This window comes from Hemiscyllium ocellatum, chromosome 23, assembly GCF_020745735.1.
Source record: "Hemiscyllium ocellatum isolate sHemOce1 chromosome 23, sHemOce1.pat.X.cur, whole genome shotgun sequence".
NCBI lineage: Eukaryota > Metazoa > Chordata > Chondrichthyes > Orectolobiformes > Hemiscylliidae > Hemiscyllium > Hemiscyllium ocellatum.
In genome coordinates this window covers 13468290-13481486 of record NC_083423.1, presented here as the reverse complement: position 1 = coordinate 13481486, position 13197 = coordinate 13468290, and the positions used below count along the sequence as shown (strand labels likewise).

Here is a 13197-nt window from a genome sequence, read left to right as displayed (position 1 = left end):
TATCTTTGAACTCAGATCTGAGCAGTTTTCACTGCCTACATTTTGTTCTTAGTATGCACTGGCAGAAAAAAAGCTGAAGCAGTGAAAATGCCGATTACCTCCTGCCGCTTTCCTACAATTAGATTTCCTCATTACAATGTACTTTTGCCACAGCCCAAAAATTATTCATAAGAAACAAAAGTTTTTTAATATCCTGTAATCCACAATGTCAAATGAACACGTTTTATTGGACAATTCCAACAAACAGCAAGTTTTCACAAATTTTTAATTCACTAATTATACTCCAATGGGCCTCTAATCCAGGCATGATAAAATGTCACTGCACAGCGCTGGTGTTCAACACAATCGTCCATGTTTACAGCCACAGCATTGGGTAACTCAAAGATTTCCATGGCAATGCAATCCAACACATTTATAGCCCACAAACTTGTTTGACTGCCAATATCAAGAATGATGCAGACACTGTAAAAGGCACGATGAGTCACAAAGTTTCCTGAAACAACAAGTTGACCAATGCAAGACTACAATCTGGTGTGCAAACAAGCAAAATCTTCATTGCTATTAACTTTGAGAATAGTTTTAAATAACATTTAGAAGTATTGCAAGAGAGAAGTAAATTTTCAATTTAAGCGCTTGTTCCCATTTTATTACAATCACAGTGGGGACGTGGCAACTTCCGGAGGAAACCCAACAGTCCTATGGCCTCTGCTCTCGCCCAGAACTACTCTGCAGCTTTCATACCAAATCTGGCTCTCTAAATGCAGGATTCATTTGCCAATTTCATTGCAAATCTCATAATACTATTATTTCTCAATCATATTCTAAAGCCCTTCCCTCATGCCTTCAGTGAAGTCAAACAGCCTTTGCACTATTTCTTCAACCGTTTCTCTCAATACCCGCCTCTCCACATCAGGTAACTTCCTTGCTGAATCCTCTTTTGTAACTAGCTTCTTTGCATGCAAAGTGCTCTTGGGAATGACTTCAGGTTATATTTATACATGCCCTCCCTCAGTGCTGGTCCACCTGCTCGACTCAACCGCCACCCCACCCCCAACCAAAGTGGCTGCATATCCACATATATAATCATTCCTCAAATGTTATAACTTATCGTTTTCAGACATCCAGGAACTCCACTGTAAATACATGACCATAATTAGGTCCTCATACCTCATCATCTTGCGACTGTGCACCAAAGAAACTACACTGTAGATCTTTAACTCTGGAGGATCTGATTGTCTTATGTCTTTCATGCCAACATCAGCAGTCAATCACGCAAGATGACAATAAGTACTTAAATCATTCACCTCCATGACTGTCTCAAATACTCTTGACAACATGTCATGGGTGCCTTCCAACGCCACCACTACTCCCTTACAACTCAGAAATCTGGTCTCAAATTTAAATATGACTGCTGAGCTGTTAGGTTAATTATCCCTTTGTTGCCAATACCTCCCTGAAGACCTGCAAGCAGGTATTTCAGCTCACTTACACCAATGATCTTCATCAAAGTCACTAAATTCTAACTGCAACACCTCATTTCTGTCTCATATCTTCAATGTTTCCATTAACATCCAATATTATTAAGCAAGCCACTCTTCTCTAGTTTCTCTTTTCCAGTCTGCTAATGTGGCCCTGCCCTTTCCTTTTCCTTCTTTCCTGGTACATCAAAAATACTACATCACCTAAAATGGTTTCCCCTTTGAACAGAGTTTCTAATTTAATATGCTTCTTCTATCAACAAAACACCAAAAATAAACTAAAGGAGCATTCATCCCTTTAAAAATTCATTCATGGGTTGAGGGTGGCACTGGCTAGGCCATCATTTATTGCCCATACGACAGTTAAGAGTCAAACACATTGCTGAGAGTCTGGAATCATATGTAGGACCAGACAAAACTGGTCTGGGATGGTCAAGGGTGGCAGTTAGTGAACCAGATGGGTTTCTCTGACAGTCAGCAATAGATTCACAGGCATCATTTGACTCTGAATTCCAGATATTCACTGTATTGAAATTCCACCATCTACTATGGCAAAATTCAAAGTCAAATCCCCAGAACATTACCTGGGTTTCTGGATTAACAGTAGTGCATAACACTACTAGGCCATCATCTCCCCATTGCTGTTCATACAGGCCTACTGACAATACAACAATTGTCACATCCTGCATTACTTTAATATCTACTGTAAAATACGGCTGTCTGAGGCACTGCAATGTTTCATGGATTACAAAAATCCATTAAAATTATACCATCTAAGTACTCAAAAATAACTTTGGATTGATCCTCCACTAATAGAGTGCGGGGCACAAAGTAAAATCTGCATCATTAACTGGACAGAAGAGCTTAGAATACTTACAGTGTGAAAGAGCATGCAGTGCCCAATCCTAGACTGCACATCCTCTGGTCCAGCATTGCAGGAGTCTTCCCGAAGTAGCTTCCAAGTGTTAGACAGACAATGGTAAGCAAAAAGTCCACTGAATTGTGGCTCATTAGCTCGCGTGTCATCGACATTTCCATTACAAGTTAATATTCTTCCACCAAACGTGTAAATCATGTGTTTTTCAGAATCCATGCACATCTAAGAAGAAAAAAACACTTCTGGGTAGCAGAATTTTGGAACAAAAATTGGAATCATCTCTATGAAAGCCCTAATCCAACCCCACATTAGTTCCAGATGATCTTTAAACCTTTCGAAGGAAGGAAAATGAAAAGTTTTGCTACATTATCATTTTAAGTCCAGATCAGGGATGAAGTGACATCAGTGGTCTTTATTAATAATATCTAACTGATCACTTGTCAGTAAAGAAAGTAGAATAATCTACATCAAAAACCCATTAAAACAATTTTTTGAAATACTTAAGTGAGACTGATACACCAACATCTACAAGAAACACAAGCTAATGAAGACAATGCTTGTAAACTGAACTTCAACACATCAGGATATCATACCTGATGATCAAACACCAACTTTGGACCACCATCTGTAGCAGTATCTTCACTTAACAACGTCCATTTATTAGTGTCTATATCATAGCGATAGAAATCACTCTTCAGAGATTTGCTATTCCGCACAGAAGAATCTAAGTAACGGCCCAGTGTGTATATCTGTCTTCTTGTTGTGTCAATACACATCTTATGGCAAGACCTAGCACTTGGCCCACTCTGGAAAGAAAAGCGAAAAGGTGAATGACAAGTTAAGATACTGAACTATGAAATGCTATTTAAATAATATGGAGAGAACACAGACGCACTCAAGCCATTTTACTAAACACAGTGGCCTCAATATTTCAACAGGTTGAAAATGATCCCTCAGGTTTTACAAAATAAAACTGCAAGTTGAACCAATGGCACTTCTTCCACACGAATACTGATATCACAAAACACTGAAATACTTTAGTGTTCCAAACAAAAATGCAACAAAACATTTGCCACTGTTGCCTCGTTAGTCAACTGCACCTTCAAAGTCAAAATAACCTCATCTTCAAATTTTGAAAAATGCAAAGTACAAGTGTTAGTATACTATACAACATAGCAATGGTATAATCACCAATATGCATAATCTCTTTCCTACATTTGAAAGTTAACTTTCTAAATAATTGGTTCTATTTGTTAAGTTAGCTGCTTAATCTTTAACAATTTTACTATTAAAACTTGCAATCCCTTTCTAACATTTAATTTCTTCAAATGGCTTTGAAATGTCTTTCATATTCAAATTCTGTAAATCTGTCAATTAATGCGAAACATTTGTCTTTATCTTACAATGTACAGCAATGCAACTTCAGGTGAGGCTCACACTAATCCACACTTGGAATATTGTGTTCAGTTCTGGTTGTCACATTGTCAGAAAGATATGGAAGCTTAAGAGAGGGTGCAGAGGAGATTTACCAGGATGCTGCCTGGACTGGAGGGCATGTCTTATGAACAAAGGTTGAGGGAGCTACGGCTTTTTTCATTGGAGTGAAGAAGGAGGAGAGGTGATTTGATAGAGGTGGACAAGCTGACGAGAGGCATAAATAGAGTGGATAGCCAGAGACTTTTTCCCAGGGTGGAAGTGGCTATCTCACAAGGGGCATTTTAAGGTGAGTGGAGGAAGGTTAGGGGAGATGTCTGGGGTAGGTTCTTTAAACAGAGTGGTGAGTACGTGGAATGCACTAGCAGCAATGGTAGTAAAGTCAGATACATTAGTGATATTTAAGCGACTCCTGGATAGGCACATGGATGGTAGTAAAATGAAGGGTAGAAAGGCTCGTTTGATTTCAGAGTAGGTTAAAAGGCTGGCACAACATCGAGGGCCAAAGGACCTGTACTGTTTTATGTTCTATAGTGCAAAGATCTATTAACTTCAGGATTAACCTACAATTCAAAGTATACGAACCAAAATCAGACAGAAGCAGCCAGATCATATTTCCTTTTAAATGAGATTCTGGAATCTTTGGAGATTTCATTCATTCTTCTGGTGAATTTATTGATATCAATCACAAGACACTCCCATGGCCACCATGAAGTTAACAGCTTTTCAATGCATACGAATTAAAATGGAAACAAGTATCTGCTGGCTCACTCTTTAAATTAATCTGAATGCGTAAATTTCAAGAGCTATAACTGAGATCACAACCCAGTATAAATGAAACATTCAAACTGCAAAACTTTTAAATTTTTGCTTCGGTAAAGTCTCTCCAACAATCTGGAACGTAGAACCAAGTGTAAAGCTGCTGCATAGTCCAAGTCAACAACTTTGCAACATAAACTGATGTCATGAATTATTTTTAATCTCAGAGCAGTCACTTGAATAGGAGAAAATTATATATTCAGCTATGCTAAACTAAATAGTATTTTTTGGATTAAATATGGTCAAGAGCATAAGTAGATCCATCAAGTTGGAATACAGGCAGAGACTTGGATGAATTAAAGGCTACAAATACCAGAAAACCAGAAGCAGGCCACAATATGAATGGAATACTTGAGTCTGGAGCTGAGAAAAGGATAGATGAGGATCTGAGAAGGCGTTCTGGAAACAGGATAAATATTGTCTGGGCCATCAGGTTCTCAGGTTCTCCTTAAATAAGGCCAAAGGATCTTTTGCACCTGCCTCAGCAGGAAGATAAAACCTCATTTTAACAGATCATCTGAAAGGCAATACCACTCAAAATACAACAACATTCCTTCTTCCAATAACTGGAGTGTAAAGGAGGGCTCAAACAACATTCACATCATGGGTAAGATGCATAGTGTATCTTAGCTATTGATGGCCTGTTACGTCGATCTGCTGCTACTTATTTCTTTACTGCGATACGATCAGGAAAAAGCATTTTTACTTGATTAGAATCTCTACACCGTGGGAACAGGCCCTTCAGCCCAACTAGTCCAGCTGAACTTCTGAAGAGTAACCCACCCTGACCCATAAGATAGTAGGGGAATATTTCACCCCTGATTAATGCATCTAATCTGCACATCCCTTAACATTATGGGCAATTTATCATGGCCAATACACCTAACCTGCACATCTCTGGATTGTGGGAGGAAACTGGAACACCTGGAAGAAACCCATGCAGACACAGGGAGGTTGTGCAAGTTCCACACAGACAGTTGCCCAAGGCTGGAATCAAACCTTGGTCCCTGGTGCTGTGGGGCATTGTACCACAGAGCTCCTGTGCCACCCCAAGGCCCATTTGGCACTTCTCACATGTAATAATATTTTTCATCAATATGCTTAAAAGTGGCATTTCTAAGAAGTACCAAGCCATAGAATATTTTCAGGTAGGAATAACCAAGTTTGTGCAGAACAAATTGAATTACCTAAACTAAAGTATTCTCCATTTTGCCTTGAAAAAAGTGCAGAACAAACCAAACAGATTTGCGCTTCTTAAAACTGCGATACATTCCATGACTTCAGAAGAGGCTAATAATAGCAAGTCTGAGGATGTCGCACCAGTCTGCTCAGCATGTGTGGAGATGACAACAAAAGTATTATATAAACAGTCAAATTACATGGCAAACACATGTTTATAACTGAATAAGCCACAGAACAACCAACAGTTAGGAATTATTTCCACACACTGTGCCAGGGTAAAATCAACATTTAAAAATAGTATTCAGTTTTCAAATATAATAAATTGCAACTTAAAAATCCTAAAAATGATTGTTACGCTTAAACTGAACTCAATATGATGACACTGCTTTACACATCTTTAATCAAGCATCTCAACAATACAAGCAACTTGCGCACGGCATTAGCATATGGAATACGCTTACCAACTGCAGGTGCAATCCTCTATTCATGTCAACAAATTGCAAAAGCAATAACCAGCAAAAGACGTGAACCACCAACTAGTACTGGTATAAATATATTGCTGGGTGCGAGGATGATAGATTGTTAAAAAGCATTGTAAGTCAGAGACAGACACATTAAGTTAATGTACTATTTACCTCAGTTGCTCTCAAGTAATTAAATTTAACTCCGTGTCTATAACCATATCCCTCTTTTCTTTTCCCCAATATTTCACATTAATAGCATGCCAATATTGCACATGAAACATTTTATCTCACTAAAAATCACAAACAGAAAATATATAAATTCAGCTCTGTTTCAGGAAAGGAACTTGATGCTAAGATGTAATTTCATTTTTGGCCCATACTTAACCACACACAGGTCAGGTAATAGTAGACAGCTGTAAAGTAAAGCTCATCTAGTCTTGCTTCAGTACCAACCTCAAAATGGTTGTGCATCAATTTTTCCATTTCATACAGCACGCAATGTTGACTCGTGCAAGAGGCAGACAAGTTCAGCGTTCAATACTGGAAAGGTTCTGCTGTCTGAGTGCACAAAACTAACATTTAGGTAGTGTCTTACGTGTCCTCAAGTCATCCCAAAGTACATCAGCCAAATCAAGTACTTGTAAAGTGCTTCCACTGACCGAACATAAGAAATGCAACAATTAATTTAAATCTAAGAGGGCTCCACAAATAGGAATATTGCATTAGTTGTATAATCTAGTCTTAGTAATTTATTGTCAAAGAGGCTGTGACAACAATGGGAGTGGTGATTATCCAGACCATTTCCACAAACCTCAAGAGTGACAGCTAGTTTCAAGCACTGATGGAAGACAAAGGTGGGGGTAAGCAGAGGTGATGGCAAACCAGCTGACTGCTATCCACTCTGGAAGAGTAAGTGCTTGACTTCCGTTTAGCCCACACCAAAGTATCACCCAGGCAATTCAATGTAATGTTGTATAACTCATAAAGACAGACTTTTAAATAAAGGTAACGGCAAAACAATTCACTTGTGGCCAGCTGCTGATTTAGGAAAGTTGCTATGAGAACGTGGTATCAGGCAGATAGGAGTGCTATTTGGAAAGGATGTGAAGGAGAGCAAAGAAATCAAAACCTGTGTAATTTCAAGTTATGCTGCTGTTTTCCAACCTGTTAATAAAGTACAGGAGGAGTTTAGTGAGGGAAGAAGAAAGTGGACAATGTTAGAAAATAAGTTATTAAAAATAGCAGTTTCAAAATGACTTGGATTAAATGCAGTTTTCCAATATTAATACCAATTTTTAAAACTGGAATTCTAAAATTGATATTTGTGACCACCTAAAATTTAACTAGATTCAACAAATTACTGTCAAAAAGTGGGGCACTGGAAAAACACAGCAGGTCTGGCAACATCCGAGGAGCAGGAGAGTCGAGCATAAGACCTACATCAGGAATGGGGTGGTAGGCGAGTGGGCAAGGGAGCTGAGAGATAAATGGGAAGGGGGTGGGATTGGGGTGAAGGTAACTTGGAAGGCGAAAGGTGGATGAAGTGGGGGGGGGGGGGTGATAGCAAAAGGTCAGAGAGGAGAGTGGAGCGGATAGGTGGGAAGGAAAATGGACAGGTAGGACAGTTCAAGAAGGCAGTGCCAAGTTGGAGGGTTGGTTCTGCGATAAAGTGGGTGGAGGGGAGAGGAGGAAACTGGTAAAATCAATATTGATGCAGTGTGGTTGGAGGGTCCCACGGCAGAGGATGAGGCGCTCTTCCTCCATGCATCGGGTTGCTTGGATTTGGCAGTGGAGAAGGCCCAGGACTTGCATGTCCTTGGTAGAGTGGGAGGGCAAGTTTAAGTGGTCGGCCACAGGGCTGTGTAGTGCTTATGTCCCAGAAATGTTCCCCTGAACCACCCGCAAGTTGGCATCCTGTCTCCCCAATGTAGAGGAGACCACATTGGGAGCAACAGACACAGTAAACGAGGTGTTTGGATGTGCAGGAATAACTCTACTGGATGTAGAAGGATCCTTTGGCACCTTGGATGGAGATGACGGGGGAGGTGTGGGCACAGGCTTTACACCTCTTGCGACAGCAAGGGAAGTTGCCAGGAGTGGAGGGTGGGTTGGTGTAGACCTAACGAGGGAGGAGTGGAGGGAATGGTCTCTGCAGAATGCTGATCGGCGTGGGGAGGAAATATATATGTCTAGCAGTGGGATCTGACTGTAGGTGGCGGAAAAAGTGAAGGATAATCAGTCGCATCTGGAGATTGGTGGGGTGGAAGATCGGGGGATGGGAAGAGGTGTTCTATCCTTGCTGCTGTTGGAGGGGTGGGGTTCAAGGGTAGAGGTACGGAAAGTGGAGAAGAAGCACTTGAGGGCATTGTTGACCATGTGGGAGGGGAAATTGCGGTCCTTGAAGTAGAAGGACATCTGGGATGTTCTGGAGTGGAATTGCTCATTCAGGGAGCAGATGCAGCAGAGTAACGGAGAAACGGCGTTTTTATAGGGGAGGGAGGATGTGTAGTCCAGGTAGCTGTGAGTATCTGTGGGTTTGAAATAGATGTCTGTGTTGAGTTGGTCACCAGCACTAGAAATGGAGATGGAGGGGTCGAGGAAGGGGAGGGAGGGTCCGGGATGGTCCAGGTAAACTGGAGGTCAGAGTAGAAGGTGTTCATGAAGTACACAAGGAAACTCTCCTGAAATAATCCAAAGCTAACACCCCTCCCCCCACCCCAGAAAGCATGCAGTTTTGAACAAGTAAAGTAATGCAGTGCTTACTACATCTCCTGAATTAGTAATCTTATTCATCAGTTGGACTTCTGCTCAGTATGTGTTTCTCGGGCATGTAGTCAGAATCAGGCAATATGCCTTGCTTAAGCCACAGCTGCAGCCTGGATGCTTTGTGCATCCACCCAAAGTCAGCGGGGTTGCCAAGAGTGTTTGATCGGACTTAAAAGAATCCAAGGTCTATTTGGGAGATCCGAGCCAGTTATGAGCATTGGAATATATGATAAAAACAGTGATTTCTGCTACGTGTTTCTCCTACCATAGATTCTTGACTGGTAGTCGTCAGTGTGGGGAGTTTAACCATATGGGGAGGCATCAGGGAATTACTTCCTTAAGCAGTACAGGCACGTGACAATGAAGTTAATTCAATTCAATTCTTAGGCTGGAGCAGGCCTTCGCTGGTATCTGGTCTGTGGTAACTACCCTCTTAATGCACAGGGTGAGCGATATGGTTACTCAGGACTGGAAGCCAGGGGAAATGAGTTGGTCAACCACTAAAACTTCACAATAAATGGGCAATAAAGTAAATTGTTCTTGTGCAATCTTGGAAAGGAAAAGCAAATTGGAAATAAAGTAACAGACATGAAAACAAGCCCTGCTGGCCACAATCTCTCTGCTGATTTTTGGATTCTGTCTACAAACTGGCTACTACTTTTTTTTTAAACATCTTAGTTATACTTCAGAAGCCTGGAATCATGCAACCATGCAAATAATCAGCCACTTCAGGATAAGATTATGAAACAGTAATATTCAAGTTAGCAATTCCCTAAAAAAAAAATCACTACCACTGATTGTTTGAAGTCAATCTGCTTGTGCATGAAGCCAAGCATACAATGGATATGAACTGTTCTTCTTTGCATCTACGTTATGTACAAGATGATCCAGGATTTCAAATTGGCAAAATGAATTGTCCTCCCTGAAATTCTTGATCAAACAATTTTCTTCAGCACTTTTGTACACTGGCAAGTTTTGAGAAGATGTGTAGCTCAGGTTGAGGTTTTGGATGTAGGTTTGCTCGCTGACTGGAAGCTTCACCCGGAGGGTCGCTGACAATGTGGATTGTAGGGTGATGAAACGTCTGAAAACGAACCTTCCAGCTCAGCGAGCAAATCTACATCCAGAAATTTTGTACACTATAAACCAGCACCAGAGACACAGAAAGGAACCAAACTTTTGAAATAATTAACCTACAACACAAAACACAACAGTGAGCTTTCATTCTAACTTGAAATGACAGTTATTTTAAAATCTGCCCCAACAGTACTTGAATGGAATTTTAAAAAAAGATTTTTAAAAATAAACAGAGGCATACTCAATAATCCTTCAGCACCTCAGCTTAAATTCATTAGGTTCTGGTGAATTACTGACAAGCATGAGAATGTGAAAACTACTTTTGATGATTTTAGGGGTTTTTAAAAAAATCCATTCACCAAGTTTGAGTGAAAGCACATTCTACCTCAGTCCCAAATCTACACCTAAGGGGAGGGGCCTCATTTCACTTCTGCACTACAGAACTCGAAGAATTCTCACAAACTGAAGATCCAATTCTTTTCCAATTCCGTCAATTCAGTGTAATTATCAGGGAGACCTCTGCCATTAAGAAATGCTTTGCTTCAAATTCTGATAACTGTTAAAGCATCCACAACAATAATCAAAGAGAAGAAACAAGCTCTCTCAGTAACCCAGTGAAACTATCTCTGTCAACCAGAAGCATGTGAGGACAAGTCATGAAACTAATTAGTTATTTGTGGGATATTGGTAAATGCAAAATAGTTGCCAAACATATCTACTCAATATAGGTTAGCATTCAAAGGTAATTCATTGGTTGCTAAACACTGAGATTTTCTAAGAACATGAAACATTAAGTCAACATGAACACAAATCAGATTTTTCTGCTAAGAACATAAGAATCAGTGGCTGGAGTAGGCAATTCAGCCAGTCGACTGTGCTCCAGTATTCAATGCAATCATGGTTGATCTCATCAAAGCCTCAACTCCACTATTACGCCCATCCTCCGTAACCCTTCAACTCATTACTAATTAAAATTCAATCTCCTCTTTAGATTTACTCCACATCCCAGCATCCACTACACTCTGGGATAGTGAAGAGATTCATAACACTTTTTTTCCCCAAAACTGTTTCTCACCAGTTTTAAATCTGTTACCTTTTATCCTAAAACTATCACTTCTCATTCTAGGTCACCCCACAAAGAAACACCCTCTCTACATCCACTTTGTTGATCCCTTCAGTATCTTAAATACCTCCACCAGATCTCCTCTCAGTCTTCTAAACTTGAGTGTATAGGTCTCAACTCCTCAATCTCTCTTCATAAAACATACCCTCATCTATGGAATCTATCTCGTGGATCGCCTCTGAACTGCCTCCCTCCGTGGGCAAGGGGACTGCAGGTGCAGTCTCACTCACGCGTTGCATACTTGCAGTAACAGTTCCCTACTTTGGTGTTCTATTCCTTTAGCAATAGATTCCCTTTGCCTTATTAACAGCTGTACACTACTTTTTTTGTCATTCAGGCATGAGGACACCCATTTCCATCTGCACCAAAGCACTCTGCAATTTTTCTCCACTTTGCCTTTCCATTCCTCAAGCTAAAATTAAAGAATTGATTTATCCACATTAAACTTCAAAGGTCAAATTTTGGAATAGTTTCACTGAAACTATTCATATCCATTTGTAAAATGTGTTGTTTCTTCTGCAAAACTTACTTTCCCACCTATTTTTGTGTTGCCTGCATTATTTAGCTGTAGGATCTTCTATCTCTGCATTCAAATCACTAAAATAGATTGGAACTAGTTGGGGCCTTGAGGATTAGACCTTGTGGCACCCTACCAGTTACATCTCGCCAACAAGAAAAGGATCCATCTAAGGTCTTCAGAAACTTCTGGACTCAATTATTTCTATCATGACTGGAAAAGGCACAGTGAACGAGATCATAGGTTACAGATTGGACACATGCACCAAAGGCACGGGAAGCATTAAAGCTGTCAGTCATGAGAGTTGCTGAGGGATGTAACAATGCCGTAGCTGAAAGAGTTTACTTCGTCACAGCTTTTTTAAAAAGAGGTAGGAAGGCGCAGAACTGCCGAGCAGTCTACCAAAACTACTGATGCAAACAGCTTATGAAGCCAACTTTTGTAAACGTTGGAGCAAAGGAGGCAACCTGGCTGAATATCATGATACCTCTCAGAACAGGCATATAGCTTCTTTTTTTGAAGTTTTTAGGTTTAGCTTTAAGCAGTTGTTGCTGTGAGCTTGAAGTAGAAGCTATCTATTCCCTCTTGGTGACAGCTCAAAGCTGGGGCTTCTTTGTGCTGGGTTACTTAGGAGACAAATGTAATTTTCTGATTTTTCCTTTATTGCCAAGGGGGACTTTATAGGATGTTATTATATTGGAACAGTTAATTAGTAATAGTTAATGTATATATTATTCAGATGCTATTCTAAGTTCTTCTTTCTTTTGTTTGTATTTACTATAGCGCTTAAGTCAGTTGTTTTTTTGCTTAACATCAAGCACTGGTAGACAAACCTTTATCTGAAAAGCTCTGAAATCCTAAGGTTTTTCGAGAAGTGTTTTTCTCATTAACAAGCTTGTTTAGTGTGCAAACAGTTAACCCAACTTTACATCCACTTGATGCATGTCATTCAGATGCGGTGTGTGGAGGGCGTGGCCCAGCACTGGCAGGCCGCAATTCTGTTTCAGGGCCCGTTTTACTCACAGCACGTCTATTGTTTGTTAAGAATTTTAAAAATTCCACTAAACTGTCATTTATTCTGAAATTTTAAAATTCTGAATTCCGTAAACCAGCTGGTCCCGAGCATTTTGGATATAGGATTGTGCACCTGTAGTTTGACCAGTCGCATTGTACCTAGCACACGGCACTTCACATCTACCTTTAAAATAAGAAAAATTAAGGTCTAGGCTACCTTCTTAAAATATTTTGTGGGGGGGGGTTCTGTTGTGTCCCATCACAAGGAATACTTGAAGAAATAACTCATCACTTTGATTGTTAGGACTTACACCTTAAGAACAAATGGAAAGTACAGTTTTGTTAAGAGTCTGAAGTGGTTGCGTTTCTCATTTGAATTATTTACCCACATTTGCCTAACAGTTTAATTATAACAGTCAAATATGATGGCATTGGTAAATTGGGAC

At 40.1% G+C, this 13197-nt stretch overlaps 1 protein-coding gene across 2 annotated transcripts in view; it reads right to left on the bottom strand.

The window, feature by feature from the left end:
- Window positions 1-13197, bottom strand: part of mkln1 (muskelin 1, intracellular mediator containing kelch motifs) — a 126820-nt gene that overhangs the window by 47696 nt on the left and 65927 nt on the right. For both annotated transcript variants that reach the window (XM_060842700.1, XM_060842701.1), the window contains exons 10-11: window positions 2949-3161; window positions 2356-2577 (exon numbers count right to left, since the gene is read on the bottom strand). In XM_060842700.1, the coding sequence (XP_060698683.1) occupies window positions 2356-2577; window positions 2949-3161 (435 nt within the window). The remainder of the gene's footprint in view (window positions 1-2355; window positions 2578-2948; window positions 3162-13197) is intronic.